This window comes from Meles meles, chromosome 9 (genome assembly GCF_922984935.1).
Source record: "Meles meles chromosome 9, mMelMel3.1 paternal haplotype, whole genome shotgun sequence".
Lineage (NCBI taxonomy): Eukaryota > Metazoa > Chordata > Mammalia > Carnivora > Mustelidae > Meles > Meles meles.
The window spans coordinates 9,879,966-9,900,430 of NC_060074.1; the positions used below are offsets into that span (position 1 = coordinate 9,879,966).

The following is a 20,465-nucleotide window of genomic DNA, read 5'->3' on the forward strand; positions in this document are numbered from 1 at the left end:
ATCATCAGGAAGAGAAAGACATTACGTACTGTACTGTATTTATAAAAAAATCTGCATGCAAGTGAACCTGTGTAGTTCAAACCTGTGTTATTCGTAGGTCAACTTATTTTGTTTTTTTGTGACTAGCTTATTTCACTTAATATAATGGCACATGGTTCATCCATGTTGTAGGATGTGACAGGATTTCTTTTCTTTTTAAGACTGAAGAAGATTCCATTATATGTATATACCATATTTTGTTTATCCATTCATACATCAGTGGATGTTTGAGTTAATTCTACTTCTTGCCTATTGTGAATACTGCTGCTATGAATGGAGATGTGCTAATATCTGTATGAGATCCTGCTTTCGGTTCTTTCAGATATATACCCACAAGTGTGATTGCTGAATTATATGGTAAATTCTATTTTTAATTATTTGAGGAATGGCCATATTGTTTTTGGTAGTAGTCACATGATTTTACATTCCCGTTAATAGTGTACAATACAAGTGTTCTAATTTCTTTTCATCCTTGTCAACACTTGTTTTTTGTACACTTTTTAAAATAGTAGCCATCCTAATGGGTATGGGGTGATATTTCATTGTAGTTTTGATTTGCATTTCCCTAATGATTTGTGATGTTGAACGTCATATGCTCATTGGTCATTTGTGTATCATTTTTGGAGAAATGCCCATTCAAGCCCTTTGCCCATTTTTAACTTGGGTTATTTTTGTTGTTAAGTTGTAGGAGTTCTTTATATATATAATATTTTATATATATATTTTATATATGTATAAATATTTTTAAATTATATATAAATATACAATATATTATATTATAAAATTTATAATATATTATAAATAAATATATATTTCTATTTATATTTTTATAATATATTTATTTATAAATATTATATATATAAAATATATATATATTATATAATATATATATTTATATTTATATATACAATATATATTCTGGATATAATATTTGCTCCAATTTCATAGGTTGACTTTCCACTCTGCTGATTGTGCTCTTTGATGTACAGAAGTTTTTAAGTTTGTCATAGTCCCATTACCTATTTTTGCTTTTGTTGCCTCTGCTTTTGGTATTATATCTGAAAAATCTTTGCCAAATCCAATGTCATGAAGGTTCTCCCATATGTTTTCTTCTAGAAGTTTTACAGCTTTAGGTCTTACATTTAGGTCAAAGTTTTTTTTTTTTTTTTGTTTTTGAAGTATAATGGCACTAGTTTATTGATTTAAAAAGGTGTTTTTAAAAAAATATTTTATTTATTTATTTGACAGAGAGATATATCACAAGCAGGCAAAGAGGCAGGCAGAGAGAGAGGGAGAAGCAGACTCCCCGCTGAGCAGAGAGCCTGATGTGGGGCTCGATCCCAGGACCCTGAGATCATGACCTGAGCTGAAGGCAGAGGCTTACCCCACTGAACCACCCAGGCACCCCATTAAAAAGGTGTTTTATTACTTCTTCCTCAAAATGATGAGATAAATAAAAAAAACTTTGATGTTTTCCCATTGGTTTTAATGATGACCTTAATGAGGTAGAATGCAAAATGAAAACTTAAAAATTCATGAAAGTATAAGAAATTTTTAAAGTTTATGAGAAATAGTATTTACCTGACAAAAGTGAAACACAGATATATGTAGATTACAGATGATAACTTAAAAATACATAAGTAGAGATGAGCATTTCATTTTTATGAAAGTGTGTCTTCATAAATTATAAAATTCAATACAAAAGTAAGGGATATGCCTTGGCTTGGAAATCTATCCTGGCATTAACCACTACTGTTGGCAGGTGATAATGACAGGCGTGTTTGGGCTGAGGTGGTGTATCCCAGACTTAAGTCACTGAGCACACAGTCACAGTTTTGGTCATATCTGAGTACCATTGGATTTCCATATTCTTAAATTTCCTCTTTTAATTTTCTTTTCTTTTTTGTTTTTTTAAAGTGTGGAGCTCTGTGCAGGGGCCTGAACCCACGACCCTGAGATCAAGACCTAAGCTGAGAACAAGAGTCAGATGCTCAACTGACGGAGTCACCCAGGTGCCTCTTACTTTTCATTTAAACTTCCATTTATTTCAAAAGGAATCTATATTTCTCATATGACCATAAAAGCAGAATCACTTATCATAAGTAGAAAGCTGTCATACAAATGAATACAATGAAAATACTAGATACTAGCCAGATACTGATCTCTACCAAAGATTCTGAGCCATACCTCTGTTCTCTCTTTGTTGAAAAGGAAAATTAGCCATTAGAGAGGTGTTAAAGATACATTAATTCCAAACTGATTGGAAGGGCTAAAAAGAATTGAAAAGGGCACAACCTTCTGTCTATGAGACTCAGTGTTATTGAATTCTCTGCCTGTGTGTACAACTTGAAAGCATCTCATGTCCAGTGCCAAGTGATTTGGTCGAGGCTCAGAGACCCACTAAGGAGGAGCAAGGACACAATGACAGTAGCAAGGAGACAGATGACATCAGAGGGATAAAATGAATTATAAAACTAGATAAAAGAACTATAAAAACTTTACAGTTTAGGGTCACTTAATGGGCTTTCTACACTTCATTGTCCCAAACTGATCATGAAAATGAACTCATTACCTCCATTCTCTTGTTTCAGAATATGGTTTTCAAAGGCAGAGTTACGTAACATGTTAAAAAAAAATCACCAAGAAGATAGTTATAACAGAATAACATTGGTGCTTAAGGGGGTTCCTGTTCAGGTGGAGAATGTATTTCTAAGGAACACCTCGTTCTCTGGTGATGTCAGTGGAATAAGTCCAGCTTTCCAGGTCGACTTCACACCCTCTTGCACTCTAACTAAAGTAAGGTTATTGTCTTGAGTCTCAAAGCAAAAGAAATGTTAATGCACTACACACACACACACACACACACACACACACACACACACACAGCAGTTTTGGGAGGAATTACAAACAGAAATCTAGAAAAGTTAGAGAGGGAGAAAAATTATACAACTATATCTTAACATAAGTTTATGTAAAGATCCTGCTTCTTTGGGCTCAGTGTCTTATAGTCAGTATTGAACTGCCTCGAGTGTGTGTGTTCTCCTATCTGCAGCTCTGTGCCTTTTGTTTGTTTAAGATTTTATTTATTTATTTGACAGAGAGAGATCACAAGTAGGCAGAGAGGCAGGTAGAGACACGGAGGAAGCAGGCTCCCCGCTGAGCAGAGAGCCCGATGCAGGGCTCGATCCCAGGACCCCGGGATCATGGCCTGAGCTGAAGGCAGAGGCTTTAACCCACTGAGCCACCCAGGCGCCCAGGTCTGTGCCTTTCGATGAGCAACCCTCAGCACAGACATGACAGTTACGGTACGTGCTTAAGAATACTTACTGAGGGACCACAAATGAACAAATTAGGTGTAACATATTCAATGAGCAGAGCTCCGGGGTTGTCATGGCGCATCGGGTTAGAAAACAGACTCTAGAACCTGGATGCGAATGTTAGCTCTGCCACTCGTTAGCCTGGAAAGTGAGGTTGAGAAGAGGATCTGCCCCTCCCTTCCCCTGCCCAAAACAGGATCTACCCTACAGGATTGTCAGAAGGATTAAATAAGTTAATATTTGTTCCTAGAAAGTAGCTGGTGTGCATTATGTGCTATACAATGGTTGCCTGCTTTGTTAAATAAATAAGGTCCTTTCCTCTGGAAAGGGAGGCAAAGCAGTATTTTCCTCAGAGTGTTAGGCTCTTGAAGCAAATCACCTGGGTTCAAATCATGATTATGCCATTTACTAGATCTGAAACAAGTTACTTTGCCTCTCTGAGACAAGGATAAGTAACTGTAGTACTTCATAGATTGTTCAGCAGTAACATGAGCCCAGTGTCTGGCACAAAGTAAACACTCAGACACCAGGGCTGTGCCTGTCTCTTGGTGGTCCAGTTCAGGAAAGAGAACTTCCAGTGAAGGTGTCTTCAAGGATGTCATTGTTGGTTTAAAAATCTCCAGAAAGGGGGCGTCTGGGTGGCTCAGTGGGTTAAGCCTCTGCCTTCAGCTCAGGTAATGATCCCGGGGTCCTGGGATCGAGTCCCGCATCGGGCTCTCTGTTCAGCGGGGAGCCTGCTTCCTCCTCTCTATCTCTGCCTGCCTCTCTGCCTACTTGTAATCTCTGTCTGTCAAATAAATAAATAAAATCTTAAAAAAAAAAACACTTAAAAAATTTCAGAAAGAAGATCACTGTAGAGATTTGGATTTATTGCAAAAACATGGCCTGCTTCCCATCCTGTAGAATTCTAGAGGTCCCTAACTCACACTCTAGATCAGAGGTCCTTATGCATGCTCTAGATCTCATGTCCCAACTCAGCTGGTGGATTAGGTGCTCCGAAGCTCACACACCAGATCAGGGCTTCCTAACTCACTGACTTAGTACACTGAGTCCCAGTAAGGACACTTAAGTGTCCAGTAAGGCAGCTGAAGGCACCAGGCTGATAAAAATGAAGCAAGGACCTGTTCTGGAGGAGGCTGTGGGACCTAGAAAAGACTCAGAACCTCGTCCAAAGAGAGCAATAGGTTCAACTAAGGGCTTTCATATAAGCATGTGGGCCCAGTTGTTATTGGATCTTCTAATTTTTAAGAGGAACCCCAAATCCAGATTCTTATGTAATATTTGCACATTAAAAAAAAGATAGTTAATTCAAGTATTTTAATACTGTACACACCAAGTGAGACCTGTCTGAAGGCTGAATATGGCCCATTATCTCCTTGGTTTGCAACTTCTGCTGTGGGTCACACCAGGAATTCTGCTGACTAGAGCCTGCTCAGGTCCAGGCCAGGCCACCTAGATCACATTAGACAGCGTCCAGCATCCTTGGACACAGAAAAAGTCATTCAATTCTTCATTAATGGGAAGAGGAGAAGGATGGTGACGGAAGGGCTGCGGTTCACTCTTTTAACAAATTGTCCTCCTTATCTGACATTGGGACTTGCTTTAAACATCATTCAAGAAAAGTAAAGCCAGAAGCATAGAGAGGAAAAATAAATCTAGGAATTTTTATGAGGACTTCCCTTCATGTAAGTCCCTTCGATTGTTACTTGTGCTGAAAAGAGACTAGAAGCCTGACTGAGCTGAGAGGTGTGAGGAAGGGGAGAGCTGTGCACACAGAGAGGAATTTCCATCAGTGCTGACCAGAGTGAGTACTTCCCCTCCACAATACCCTCGGTGTTTGAGGCCAAGCCTTTGATCTGATGTCTTTATACTGGGGCAGTAATATCAGAGGGTTAATTTGTTGTTGTTGTTTAGTTTTTTAATTACTTTTTAAAAAAGAATTGTTTTTTAAAAAGATTTTATTTATTTATTTGACAGACAGAGATCACAAGTAGGCAGAGAGGCAGGCAGAGAGAGAGGGGGGGAAGCAGGCTCCCTACTGAGCAGAGAGCCCAATGTGGGGCTCCATCCCAGGACCGTGGGATCATGACCTGAGCCAAAGGCAGAGGCTTTAACCCACTGAGCCACCCAGGTGCCCCTAAGATTTTGTTTTTAAGTAATCTCTATACCCAATGTATGGGTATACATATAAGAGGGGCTTGAACTCATAACCCTGAGATCAAGGTCACATGCTCTACTGCCTGAGCCAGCCAGGCACCCCTTGGCTCTATTACTTTTGACACCAGGAAATTCGGGGGGAGGTGGTAGTTGTCTTGGCTAGAATTTGGACAGCACGGGCAGTCAGCAGCAGCTGCAAGCCATCCGTCTTCCTTCTCCTCGTTCTGCAGCCACTCTCGTCCTTTCTCAGTTCTTTGGGAGAAGGAACAAATGGTGCTGTTCACAGCATTATTGGGTGTGGTTGGTTACTGTGAAATTGATGCTGCATGATTTGTAACTGCTTTATTATACCTTACAAGACTATTGTGAATTCCTGATGAAAGAAAGTATTTTGTAATTGCTTTGAAAACTGTACAAATGCAAAGTGGATTTTTATGATTAAAATTGAAACACACTGATGTCAATGTCAAGCAACATTTTAACATTTGTCCTCATAGTTTCTAAAACAAAATATCAATAGACTTTTTTATGCTCATTTGCTTAAAAGCTTCTTAGGCAAAGATCACATTTTAGAAACAGAAAGATTTACCTTCCAGTATAAAGCTAAGAACTTGCTCAATGCCAAAAGCTTTGCTCTGATGACAGAAGTCTATGAAATCTGTCCAAGACATATATATGTTCTTTCCACCAATTTACTTCTGAAGACTGGTATGTGTTTTTGAAATATTTATGAAACATTATTTCCTCAGATAAACATACAATGTACAAACACTGGCAAATAATTTCACCATATTTTCAAAAGGGAATAGACTGTCATTCTCCATATATATTTAGGAATTATAGTAAAAAATAATAGGTAACATATACCAAATGCCTATTTTGTGCCAGGCCCTATGTGAAATGCTTTACATGCCTAATCTTATTAACCTTTACAAAACTCCATAAGGTACATACTATCATTATTCTCAGATGAGGAAACGCAGGAAGAGAGAGATTTTGTAACTTGTCCAAATTGCTAGTAAGTGGTGAGGCTGTGATTAAACCAGACAAAATGACTCCACAGCCATACACTTCAGTGCCTATAAGAAAGTAAAACTCCATTGATTTGGGTTATGTTAAGAATTTGTGAAAATTCAGGGGCGCCTGGGTGGCTCAGTGGATTAAACCGCTGCCTTCGGCTCAGGTCATGATCTTAGGGTCCTGGGATCGAGCCCCGCATCGGGCTCTCTGCTCTGCAGGGAGCCTGCTTCCTCCTCTCTCTCTGCCTGCCTCTCTGCCTACTTGTGATCTCTCTCTCTCTGTCAAATAAATAAAATAAAATCTTTAAAAAAAAAAGAATTTGTGAAAATTCAGACATGAATTAGGCTAAAGCTTTGGGACTATAATAAATTGTTAAGCAATTTTACATATGGATATTAAAAGGAATATTTGGTTTACTCTACTTATCAAAATGCTTAAAATTATTTAGCAGTATGAACTTCTAGATGAACAATATCCAAATCACATAATCTTTTATGTTTCCATGGAAGCTGCCATTTTAATAGTCACTCATTAGTATATTTAATTGAAGTAATGTAAGTGTACTTTTAAATATGCAAAAACTCTATTGAACTACAGGTTCATTACTATAGACAGATACATGAAAAATCAAATTATGACCATTTCAGACTCCTGCAGCTTCTTGTCTCCCTGTTCCCTCCTTCCTGTGCTTCTCTCCATCCATTCTGTTTTATCTATGGTTCCCGAACAGACCATGAAATTTTCTCTCGTTTCTGAGTCTGTATATCTTGTCTTTCAGCCTTATTTGCTTTCCCTATATTTGCTACTTAGCCTTTTTAAAAAAAAATCTTTTAAAGATTTTTGGGTAGGGGTAGAAATGTCACTAGCATACAAAAATAAGATAAAACATAAACACTGACAGCACGTGGGTAACCACCATCCGTTCAAAAATCAGAACATGGCGGACACTCCAGAAGCTTCCCATTTTGCCCTTTCCAATCACAATCCCCTTCACCCACTCTGGGCTATCTTGGATTTTATGGCCATCATTTCCTTTCTCTTCTTTCTAGTCTACTATCCAAGAATGCAGCCTTAAACCCCATAGTTCAGTTTTGCCCATTTTTGTCTTATATAAATGGAATCATATGGCATATCCTTCTGTATCTATCTTCTTCTTCTTCTTTTTTGAAGATTTTTTATTTTTATTATTTTTTTTAAGTAATCTCTATACCCAGCATGGGGCTTGAACTCACAAGTCCGAGATCAAGAGTGGCACACTGTATTGACTGAGCCATCCAGGCGCCCTCACTGTCTGTCTTCTTTCACTCAGCATTATGTCTGTAAGATGTGTCTTGTGTAGCTTGCGTAGTTTTAGTTCATTCGTTTTCACTGCAGTACAGTCCAGGCTGGCGAAGTACTGCCTATGGCTTATTTCATAGCATAGGGTACGTTGGTACTACAATGGCAGAGCTGAGTAATTGTGATGGACACCACGTGGCTCACAAAGACTAAAATATGTACTGTGTAGCCCCTCACAGAAAGAGTTTGCTGACTTTTGCAGTATAGTGTTCCATTGTGTGAGTATACCACAACTGATTTTGTTTGGATTTCTGTGTTGTTCATTCTTTTGGGCTATCATAAAGAACACTTCTCTGAACACTCTTGCATGCCTCACAGTACGCATGTGCACACGTCTGTATTCGGTGTATCTTCAGCTGACCAGATAATGCTAGAGCATTCCCTGCCCCCACCCCCAAATGGTGTGCGGTTTAACATGTGGTATCGGCAGTCTTTTAAAATTGTAGCCATTTTGGATGATTTTTAGTGGTATCTCACTGTGGTTTTCACATGCATTGTCCTGGTTACTAATAAGTTTGAGCACGGTTTCCTATGTCCATTGACTTTTTGGATTAACTATTTTGTGAAGTGCCTGTCCAAATTCCTTGTGCATTTTTTTCTATTGAGTTGTTTGTTTTTTCCTTATCAACTTGCAGTTGTATTTTCTCTATTGTGGGTACAAACCTTTGTCTAAGTCCCACTCATTCTTTACATCCTACACCTCAGATTGAGGTGACCCATCTTTCAAGGAATCTTTCTGGATCCCACCAATCAGGTATAAGCTTCTATAACCCTCACACTTTTGCATAGCCTGTATCGTAGTGTATGATGTACACATTCTCACTGGGTGTCCCTCAGTAGGATGCTCACTAGCGTACAGGTTCATAAAGACCAGGGACTAGGCTTTATTTATCTTTGTACCCTAGCTCTTAGCTCGGTAGGTACTCAGCAAATATTAGTTCAATGAATGAGTAGCTGTCCACCCAGATACCAGAAGTATATGTAGGATAGAAGATATAAGTTACACTGCTGATAGAAATGTATACGTATTTTCTCTCAGCATCAGTATTTAAGAGGATCGACTGTATGCGACTATCAGAGATTCTCTTCTCTCTCCGTTCAGGCTGGGATCATTCTCTTCCAAATTGTCTGGATTTGTGAGGTTTTATTATTCTTCTAAACCAAATACCTCACCATTTCAAACATAATGGAACTCCCCATCTAGGTTTTATTACCTGGTAGGAATTTGGGCTAGGCACTATGATAGAGATTACATGGATGTTTAAGTAAAGTTAGTCACTTTTGACTGTTTGAGGAAGTGCTCATGAGCTTATTAGACTCTGAAAGATACAGAAGATTTAGGTGGACGCACCCTTCCTTTCTCTTTTTCTTCTCCCATCCGCTTCCTTCCCTCATTTCTGATCCTTTATTCGCTTCTTGTTGATTCCTCAACGCGTTCTCTTCAGGGCTGTATCTTCATTCCTAAAAAGTTCTCTACAATTTAAAATTATTGACCACTTCTTGCTTTTTGAAGACTTTCCTTTCCTTGTGTTCTCTGGTGCTACATGGTCCTGACTGTCTTCATTCTCTGTCGTTTTGTTGAATTGTCTCAGTATGGCTAAATATGCCTGACAACTCAGTCCAAGATGCTTACGCCCTTCCCACATTCCCTCTTTTTAAGACTTCCCCTATTTCAATTCATCTTTGTGGAAATCACCATACTCCAGCTCCGGTATCTGTTAAGAGTCTCTCATAGAAGCAGTCCTTATGTATCTGTGAGATGTCCATTGCCCCCTCAGATGCAACATGCCTGTGATGGAGCTGCTCTTTACCACACACCCACTCTCTGGGATGCCCTTCCTACTGTGGGAGACATCATTATTTCCACAGTTACTCAGGCTCAGTCCCTCACTTACTCAGAAGCAGGAAGTCATCCTGGATTCCTCATTCTTTCTGTCCCTTCATATCCAGCCAGCCACAAGCTAGTAAGTTCCTTCTTCATATTGTCTTATATTTGCCCCGTGCATTCCATCCTTTTGCTGCTCCCCACATGCGTGTCCTAACTGTCCACTTGTAGCCTTGACCACTACAAGAGGCCTTCTAAATCAGTAGCCTCGCTTCCGTCTCTTCCCACTCAATCTCACATTAATCTTCTAAAAATACTCCTCTGTACCTGTTGATACTCATTCAAAAGCCTTTACAGCTACTTACTTCCAGTAGAATCAAAGAATCCTTCCTTAGCCAGGTCACAGCATTTCATACTCCATTTATTTCCAACCTCATTTTCTCCCTTTCCTCAACAACTCCCCCGGCCCCCGCCCCTTTGCTCACTGCTCTAGTCAGTGGTCCTTGAATATGTCTCAACCTCTTAATCCTTTTCTGACTAATAAGCCCTATTTGTTCTTCAGGGTCAGTTAAAGTCCTGGTTCCAATTCCAATTGATCCTATTCAAAATTGATTTTTCCTTTTTCTGACACCTCCTGTATCTTGTATTGTACTTTTTTAATTCATCGATTCAATAAAACTTATTGACTGTTGTTCATGGCCAACACTGTGCTAGTCACAGGGGATACAAAGGTGGGTAAGATCTAGTTCCTGATTTTGAGGTGTTCATGATCTTGTCCAGTTTGGCCCTTTAGAATATAAAATACTTGAGGGCAGAAACTGTCTCATTCCTCTTTGTATTTCCAGTACTTATCAGCATCTTCTACAGAATACATATGTTATATGTATTGATTGCTGTGAACAGCAGTGATAAAAAACGAGAGTTTCTTCTTTTAATAATAAGGAAGCAAGTTAGGGGCCAGCAACATTTTACTTCATACATTTTATATAATTTTACTAGAAATTCAAAGCTGCCATCTGTCCTGTTGGGTTTTTAGTATTGTAAAAACTCCTTTAATCTTAAAGCTGTAAGTGCTTTAAAAATCCTTAAGGCTATTGTTATTCAGATTCTTTTCTGGGCTTTAAGGATGAAACCAACACTTTTGGATCCTTTGCAGAGTTAATTTAACTATTCATTAAGAAATTCTGTAACATGCTCCTATACACACTCACACGCTCATAAATACACATTCATGGGTTACTATACAATAATCCAGAAAACTATCACAAAAATTGTACCAAAATCTCACTAGTGCAGTTGGTAGACCTGGCACAAAGCCAGGATGGATAATAATAGTTAACTTTTATTAAGTGGATTATCTTGTATTATCCTCTTTAATCCTCAAAACAACTCTATTATGTGAGCACCTTCAGAACCCTTCTTTTTCAGAAGGGGAAACTGAGATATAGCAACATTCATAAACCTGCCACAATTAGAGAGTGAAAGAGCCTGATTCGGAATCCAGGAAGAACTTTGATTCCAGAGTCCTATGTGCTTAATGACTGTGCTATTATTTCTCCCATGGAGATGTAAATAATGGCTCAAAGTCCTCCTGCCCACCCATCCAAAAAAAGTGTGGGGAAGCAGAGAGAGAGAGAGAGAGAGAGAGAGAGAGAACACGAGGGAGGGGGGAGAGAGAGAGAGAAATAGAGAATGAAACTGAATGGAAAATAAATCGTTCAGGATAATTAGGCATCCGAACACAGGGCCCTGGTAATTTCAAAGGGCCTCCTCCTCTTGACCCACTGAGACTTCACTCTCTGTCTCATGTCCTCTGTTTGGAAAAACGGAGGAAAACAAGGTACGAGACAGGCTGATCATGAGCACACACAGCTGTCACCAGACCATTCTGTTTCCCGAAAGGTCGCTCACAGTGGCCCCTGAGAAGCAGGAGGTGCCCGTAGTTAGAACTCAGAGCAATCCCAGGACAGAGCTGCCTGCGCTAAGCAGAAGGCTGGCATGTTCTCCCCACTGCCCCACCCCCGGCCTCGTTCCTCTGTACACTGGAGGGGCAGGTGGAGGTCAGAGAAAGGTGGCTTGTGCAGTTGGGGGGGACACAGAGTCTTGGCTTCTGAAGCAAAGGCAAAGGCAAAAACAAAACAAACACAACAAAAAAAAGTGTGGAAGAACCGGACAGAAAGGGGCACCAGGAGACACGGCGCCTCAACCAAATAGGAACCAGATGCAACTTTAAAATACGTGCCTGCTTTCTGTGCTAACCTTGGCCATCTGTGCCCAGACCTACACTTCACAGTGTGACATTCCGTTACCTCCTCCGAACACCTAGGGGGGAGGGAGCAATGACACTCCCTCCACAGAGAGGAGGGCTTCTGGGAACAACAAAGCCAGGATGCCTCCTGAAGAAAGCTGTAGACGTTTCTGATTCAAGCATGACTGCATTCATACACATTCGTTTGAGACTGTTAGCATGGTTAGAAGGAAATAAATCAGAAAAAAAATGTCAAGTTACTTTAAGCCCTGGGATCCTAGGGAGGATTGTGCAGTAATTCTTAAAGTGCAGATCAAAATGGCTCTGGCCTAAAGTTTGAGTAGACAAGGTTTTAAGGTTAAGGAAAGTGTGTGTTTGTGTCCTATGAATTTACAGAAACTTGCCCTAAAAATAACGGATAAGAACAATCAATGGAGAAACCATGGCACTTCATGAATATTTCTCAAAGGATGGTTTTTGAAAAAGTATGGAAAGAATTCACATGATTGGTTAGTTCTCTGATTGTCACTGTTTCCTCCATCCACTTTTAACTTCCATAATTAAAAATAAAATGACGAGTATTGACATTTTTTCCTTGGCAGCCTTAGGTTTAGATAAAAATAGAAATGTGAATATGTTGAAAGTATATGGACAGATTTTGTGTGTCCCTGGAAGGGAGTTTGCTTGCTGGCTAGCTCGATTTTTGACAAAGAAAAATGGGCTGTTCTTGCTTCTGGCACAAAGATGCACTGTTCACACAACAAACCAAAAAATGGAGAATTTGTGTTTAAGTTGAAAAGAAATTAATATCCAACATGATAACTTCTTTAGTGTAAACTTTCTATTAACTGATAAAATGTGTACCTTATTAGAATGAAAGTATAACTTTGTAATAAGAACTTAAAATACTGATATCTGGAAATTCTAACAGCAAGCAAGACATCCTAAAGTTCATTTTCAGTATCTCATGATTAAAGATATTGTTCTGCTTTTAAAAAACTCAGTTTTATCCATGCGGTTGTATACTCTAAAGTTTCCAAAAGAAGTGAGGCAAAGTATTTGTGAGTTTGAGCTGCCTCTGCTCCTTCCACAGGGCTGCCATCTGGGCTTGTTTATTTGTGTTTCTAACTTTCTGGAACAGGGAGTTTCTCTGTTAGGGACGGGGCACCGAGCAAAGGAAGTGTCTTACAGAAGACTATTTTTTTTTCTTCTTCTTTTTTTTTACTGTATTTTCAAACTTCAAGTTTTAGCTTGGTCAAAAATATAAAATGATTAGCACAGTCACAAAATTTTGCATAGTTGGAAACCTCAGAATTATCTTAGCAAATACTCTTCCTCACGATGCAAATCATGTACCCTACATGCTACCTTCTTGTGACTTTCAGATCTTTTTCAAGACCCAAACTGTCATTAAGGCTACAGCTATTTGGCTGGGAAATCAAACATTTTTTATCTATCCTTCTACAAATCAGCATTTGATTTAAAAATGAAAGAAATACTTCCAGGCGGTTTTTCTAATGTTATAAAGTACATATGAGCCATATTACAAAAAATGAAACAAACAAAAAAATCTTTCAAAAATATAATTAAGAAACAAAGCATTATTGTTAGATTTATACAATCTCTCGTGAAGACTAGTCTAAAAATTCACAAGCAACACTTAAAAAAACTAGTGCCTTCTCTGAAAGATTTCATTTAACAAATAAAATAGAAGCAAAAATTACCTTGTAAAGTAAAATCCAGCAATACATATTCGTAAGCAAATTCTGTCTTTGTTTCCACTTGCGGTCTCTTCAGGGTAGAAAATATTTTTCCAGGACTGCTATCATCAGGGTCTTCTAGCTTTCTAAGTCCGCACCCCATAGCAAAATCTGTAAGGAATTAAATTGCAGGATAGGGGAGGGAGAGCAGCAAATTCTGTTGTTTTAGCTGCAAAAAGAAAGTTACAGACTTAACTGCTTTGATTTTTTCAGCTAAACCATAGGTAGTCAAAAAGAAAACATTTGAGTCCAAAGAAAGGAGCTGAAGACTTTTTCTATCCATTTTTCTGTAAAGTTGTTGAACCCATGATGATTAAGCTACAGCTCTGGGAGGCTGGGCGTGATGTTAGGAGAAACATGCAAGCTGCTACAACTTAGCGGAGAATTTCCATGCCACGTCAATTTACAGCCAGCCCCCTACCAGAGTTCTGTCGCTCAGGGCACCAACAGTGCTTTGTCTGTCCCAGTTGGCTGGATGATAAAAGAGGTGTCCAAAAACGGAAATAAAAGGCAAAAGTGCAACTCGGATGGAATTATCTACAAGTAAAGGATATATTCGTGCATAATGGCATGCAATTCTTTCTCTGTTTTCTCTTTTCCCTCTCCCTGTGCCCACCCCCTCCTTCCTCTCTGCTATTACCAGAAAAGCAAAAGGAGGGAGGAAGGGTGGGAGAAAGAGAAAGAATAAGAGAGAAGGAATGGGGAAAAAAAAAAAAAGGATTCTCAACATGGTTGGAAACAAAAATCATTTCCAGAAAGGAAGTCACTTTAGGAGGAAACTGTTTCTGGAGTCTAAAAGGAGAAAAGTAGTTTTTTGTTTTTTTAAAAACAAACACTTTATCTTTAGCTAGCACTTTTGAGGATTTCTTTCCACAGAAGAGTCTTTCTGCTGGAAAAATACTATGCTAATGAAAACTGCCAAATATAAAAAAAGTTATATTGCAATATTTTAATAAAAGATTTTATTTAGTTGCAAAGGAGAACAGTTATGTGGATAATTAGTTTAAAATACTCCACAGTTAGGCAGCATATGAGAGTAACTATTAACACTTTTACAGGTCCCAAAGTATCCTTAATTAAAAAAAAGGCAACAAAGCTGACAATTTGATTCTTTCAGTGCTATAAATTGCTATTTACCTGGACTCAAGAACAATTTACAATGGACCAGTAGTAATGAGTGTTTACTGCGTTTTACCATGTTCAGCTCAGTTAGTATGGTGCACTCATCAAAACTCTGAGTCCTGGAGTCAGACTGCCTGGTTTCAAATCCTGCTTCTAATGCTTACCACAGACATGATCTTGGGCAAGTTACTTGACCTCTTCATGTTTCAATTTCCTCCCCTACAAAATAGAGTTAATAATAGGACTTACTTCATGGGCTTGTTATGAAGCTTGAATGAGATCATCTTATCTCATATCTTAACACTATGCTTGGCTAATAGCACTAAATAAATTTTTTAATGTGCTTCCATTATAAAACAGCGTTGAGGATAGGAATAGGGAGGAAGCGATTCTGCCACCACTCCCATTATTTACAAAATAAACCTGATCGCGTTTCAGATTCTAGAGAACATAACCTGTAAAGATTTTTCAATTCCATTGAAGAGTACATATGAAAACTCTCAAAGTTGGGGTGGGAAGGGCGTCTGGGTGGTTTAGCCTGTTAAGCTTCTGTTTTTGGCTCAGGTCATGATCCCAGGGTCTTGGGATTGAACCCCACATGGGGCTCCCTGCTCAGTGGGGAGCCTGCTTCTCCCTCTCCCTCTCCCTCTCTCTCAAATAAATAAATAAATAAAATCTTTAAAAAAAAGGGTATGGATTAGTTGATAGATCACTATGATCTCTTGTCTCTTCCTTCTGCCTACTTGTCTTTAAATAGTTTGCTTCTCTGAAGTGATTTTAACTGAAGAAAATTCCACAGTCCTTCATTCTCCTGGATGAGCATGGTTGATGGTAAGCAATTTCAATTTGGCTAAAAAGACAGGCGACTCTCACCCAGTGTGACTCATTTGACAGTCACAGTGCTTTCATGGCGGTCATTTCTCAGGTCCTCTTTTTTATGGTAGGCTGTGAGCTCCTGGGTAGCAGAGATTGGATATATGAAATTCGTTAGTCCCTGTTCCAGGACCTGGAAGATGACTTATTAAGTACTCACTGTATTTACTAAGTGCCTGCTGTATTCTAGGCACTGAACTAGATGCTGGCAGGTACACAAGATGACTAAAAAAACTCATGGTTCAGGGGCGCCTGGGTGGCTCAGTGGGTTAAAGCCTCTGCCTTCAACTCAGGTCATGATCCCAGAGTCCTGGGATCGAGCCCCGCATTGGGCTCTCTGCTCAGCGGAGAGCCTGCTTCCTCCTCTCTCTCTCTCTCTCTCTGCCTGCCTCTCTGCCTACTTGTGATCTCTGTCAAATAAATAAATAAAATCTTTAAAAAAAAAACCAAAAAACTCATGGTTCAGTGGGGAAGACAGACTTATAAACAGACAATTTCAATATGATTTGGTAGCTGATGAGATAGAAGTATGCATAGGATGCTACAGAAACCCAAGAGGGGGTCTCTAATTCAGTTTAGAGGATGACATTTGAGCTGTCTGGAAGGATGAATGTGCATAAAACAGATAAAGGTGGGGGGCATGTGCCAGGGAAAGGGAGAAGCTTGAATAACATCAGAGAACCGTGAACAGTGTGGCAGGAACTTGAAAGAACATGAAACAGTTGCAAATTGCTAGAGCATAAAATTTGAAACAAGACTAAGCTGTAAGAGAGGTAAGAGCTAAGCTGTAATGGTCTTATATAGCATACAAAGGTCTTTGTACATCTTTCGGTCTTATATACTACACAGAGGGAATTTGGACTTTATTTGTGGGCAATAAGGGAGAATTAAATAATCAAATGAAAAAATCAAAGGAGTAGTTTGAAGTAGATGAGTAACAGCACTTTGTATTTCTGATGAATCACTATGGCTGCCTTGAGGAAAATGGTTTTAATGGGTGGAGAATGGAGGGAGACCCAGCCAGGAGAGTACTGCAGTAGTCCAACTGAGCACAGATGACTTAATGAATGAATATGACACATCGTTATGTCCTTACATATATTTTTTAACTCTTTTGTAATAGAAACTACAGTGCCTTTAGGTCATAACTGAATCATCGCTTCCATTTTTCTCTCTAAAATCCAACAAAATAAAATTTTGACACATCATTATCGCCCAGAGTCCATAGTTTACTTTATGATTCACTCTTGGTGTTGTCCATTCTATGGGTTTTGATAGATATATGACAAATATATGTATGCACCATTATAGTACCATACAGAAGAGTTTCACTGTCCTAAAAATCTGTGCTGCTCTTACTCATCCCATCCTTACTTCTTGTTTAACTCTGATGCATCTGGCAATTGTTATATAAAGGGTAAAATATGGATTCAAATTAGCTTCTCTTATCCTGATATCCACATTTGTTTCCATAGATAATTTTTTACCAATCATGTTTCCCGAGCCTTGTCATATACTGATACTTGCAGTAATTAGGATACATTTTTGGAATAAATGTTTTCTATCATTGGTCATTTTTTTCTGTATGGAATTATATATGTTTGCTGACTATTCTAATTCTCAGGGACAGCTTTCAGTTCTGTACTGCAAATAAGGTTTCCCCAAGTGCAAGCTCTTATGTGTCTGGATATGATGAAAATACATTATCAGTTCTTGTCTGTATTCTATTATGGGCTCATTAGTCCTTGAATGAATGAACCTTATGAAAACATTCTCCATATCTGGTAGGCAAGTTATTCTCATAGTTACTACTCAAGTCTGGATTCCCTAAGTTCACTAAAGACATAAAGCTTCTAAGAGATAGTTATATATCATCCAATCCATTCCCTACAAAGTTTTGCGTAATAGTAGCTTTTAAATCCAATCTATTTTATGTGGCCCTGATCCAAAGAAATAAATTCAACAATAATTCAACTAGTTTTTATGGGGCACCGACTATATATGTAGGGCACATGTGGACATAAAGATGAAAAAGCCTGTTTATGTTCTTCAGAATTCACAAGCTAGCAGGCCAATGTTGAGTTTTAACTAATGTACTGTTAGTTTCATAATGCAGTCAGATTTTCTAAGTAACTAATGACTTATTGAAAACCTTACTTATTGGGTGCCTGGGTGGCTCGGTCGTTAAGCGTCTCCCTTTGACTCAGGTCATAATCCTGGGGTCCTGGAATGGAGCCCCACATTGGGCTCCCTGCTCAGCAGGAAGCCTGCTTCTCCCTCTCCCACTCCCCCTGCTTGTGTTCCCTTTCCTCTGTGTCTCTTTCTATCAAATAAATAAATAAAATCTTAAAAAAAAGAAAGCACTATTTACTTAAAAAAGGCTTTCTTTTTTAATCATTTAATCTTTTTAAATCATTTTCAGTGATGGAGTAGGGGGTATAGGTGAGCCTGGTGGTGGGTATTAAGGAGGGCAAGTATTGCATGGAGCACTGGGTGTGGTGCATAAATAAGAAGCTTGGAACACTGGAAAAAAAAACAAAAAACCCAAAAACGCCACACTCATACATACTTAATAGTTGCATAGCCTAAGATTTTCTTTTAACTTTTTATTTTGTTCTATGGTCTGCCTTCTCAACATCACATATTTGAAAAATTTTTAATGGCTGTATAATCTTTCAATGTCCCACAGTTCTTTCAAAAAAATTATTGAATATTCTTTTTAAAAAAGATGTTATTGATTTATTGAGATAAAGAGAGGGAGAAGGAGCAGGAGAGGGGTAAAGAGAGAGGTTAGAAGCAGATTCCCCACTGAGTGAGGAGGCCTGACGAGCCTGATGCAGGACTCCATCCAGGACCCTGAGATCATGACTTGAGCCCAAGGCAGATAGTTAACTGAGTGAGCCACACAGGTGCCCTTTATTGAATATTCTTAACGTTTATTCTTCAAGATCAGAAGTTTTTGAACTATGTATGACAGAGCCATAGAGGTGTCTGTTTTGGTGAAGAGAGGGGCAGTGATCATGAAGGGAGGCCAAGCACGCAGGGCTCTGGGACTACCATACCACTTTTTCTTCAAACAGAATAGCTTAGCCTTCATCAGTTTCATCATTTTCATATACCAAACAACTAAACTCCCATAATTTTCAGAAAAGGATGCATTTACATTATCAATAAACTAAAAGGATGCCATTTACATTATCAATAAACAAACTATTTCTAGGAATAAATCTACTATATATAAGCCAGACTTGTATGTATAAAATTATAAAACCTCACTGAGCAGCATTAAAGGAGAGGCAGGTAAATGGAGACATATACATAGCCCTTTTTAGGAACACTTACTATTGTAATTATCTCTCTACCTAGTCCTTGACACCTGTTTTTGAGCTATAGATCTGATGCAATGGTGACCTTAGCCCCAACAGGTTTTTTGCATGGGAATTGTTCAAGTTGATTTTAATATTTACGTGGAAGATAGAAAGACCAAGAATGTCTAAGATACTTTTTAAAATTTTTTTTAAAAAGATACGTATGTATGTATGTATGTATAGAGCACAGGGAGAGGGAGAGAGAACCTTAGCACAGAGCTGGTTGTGGGCCTTAATCTCATCACACTGAGATCTTGACCTGAGCTGATATCCAGAGTCAGATGTTTAACCGACTGAGCCACCAGGCTCCCCTAAGCTACTTCTGAAGATGAATAAGGAGGAGACTAAATATTAATATTAAGATTTATTATAAAGCTATAGTAATTAAATCTGTTATTAACAAGGCATAGACCAATTAACCAATACCATAGAATAAAGAACCTAGGAACAGGGGCGCCTGGGTGGCTCAGTGGTTTAGGCCGCTGCCTTCGGCTCAGGTCATGGTCTCGGGGTCCTGGGATCGAGTCCCGCATCGGGCTCTCTGCTTGGCAGGGAGCCTGCTTCCTTCTCACTCTCTCTGCCTGCCTCTCTGCCTACTTGTGATCTCTGTCAAATAAATGGATAAAATCTTTAAAAAAAAAAAAAAAGAACCTAGGAACAGAAGCCTGTATATGTGGAAATATATGATGGAAGTAGCATGCAGATCAGTGGAGACATGGAGCTGGGACAATTGATCATCTAGATGGAGATGAAATTGGTTCCCCACCTTGTATCATGTATAAAAATTTCAATTTGACATGAAGAATTTGAACATCAATAGCAAATGTTGTATTTTTATATGAAAATATGGATAAATATTTATTCTGACATCAGAGTACTAAAAAGAATTTTCAAAGCAAAAAAAAATCAGAAAATAATCACAATAATTAACCACAGAATGACAGGCATAAGATAAATTTTGATAAATTCTACCAAATTAAAATTAAGAACTACCCATTAAGAAGTTTAATGTGAAAATGTGGTATATGATATTTGTAAAATATCAACTGATAAAGGAACAGCATCAAAAATATATAAAAACCTTCTGAAAATAAAATGAGAATAAAAAGACAAGTCAATAGAAAAAACAGACACAAAAATACAAATAGGCATGTCACAGGCAAAGAAACATACATGGTTAAAAAACACACAGAGATGCTTAGCTTCACTTCTATTTCAGTAACTGCAAATTAAGATCATAGTGAGATAACACTATATTGTGGTAAAATACACATAAAATTTATCATTTTAACTATTTTAAAGTGTACAATTCAATGGCGTTAAGTACATTCACAATACTGTATAATGACCATCACTATCTAGATTCCGATCTCTTTCATCACCCCAAGAGGAAAACCC

At 38.5% G+C, this 20,465-nt stretch overlaps 1 protein-coding gene across 1 annotated transcript in view; it reads right to left on the reverse strand.

The window, feature by feature from the left end:
• The window catches only part of RFTN2 (raftlin family member 2), a 67,066-nt gene extending 52,769 nt beyond the window's left edge, over positions 1–14,297 (reverse strand). Inside the window, exon 1 of the mRNA XM_046019855.1 lies at positions 13,669–14,297. Within this exon, the coding sequence (XP_045875811.1) occupies positions 13,669–13,807 (139 nt within the window). The 5' untranslated portion in view covers positions 13,808–14,297. The remainder of the gene's footprint in view (positions 1–13,668) is intronic.
• Positions 14,298–20,465: the final 6,168 nt, after the last annotated feature.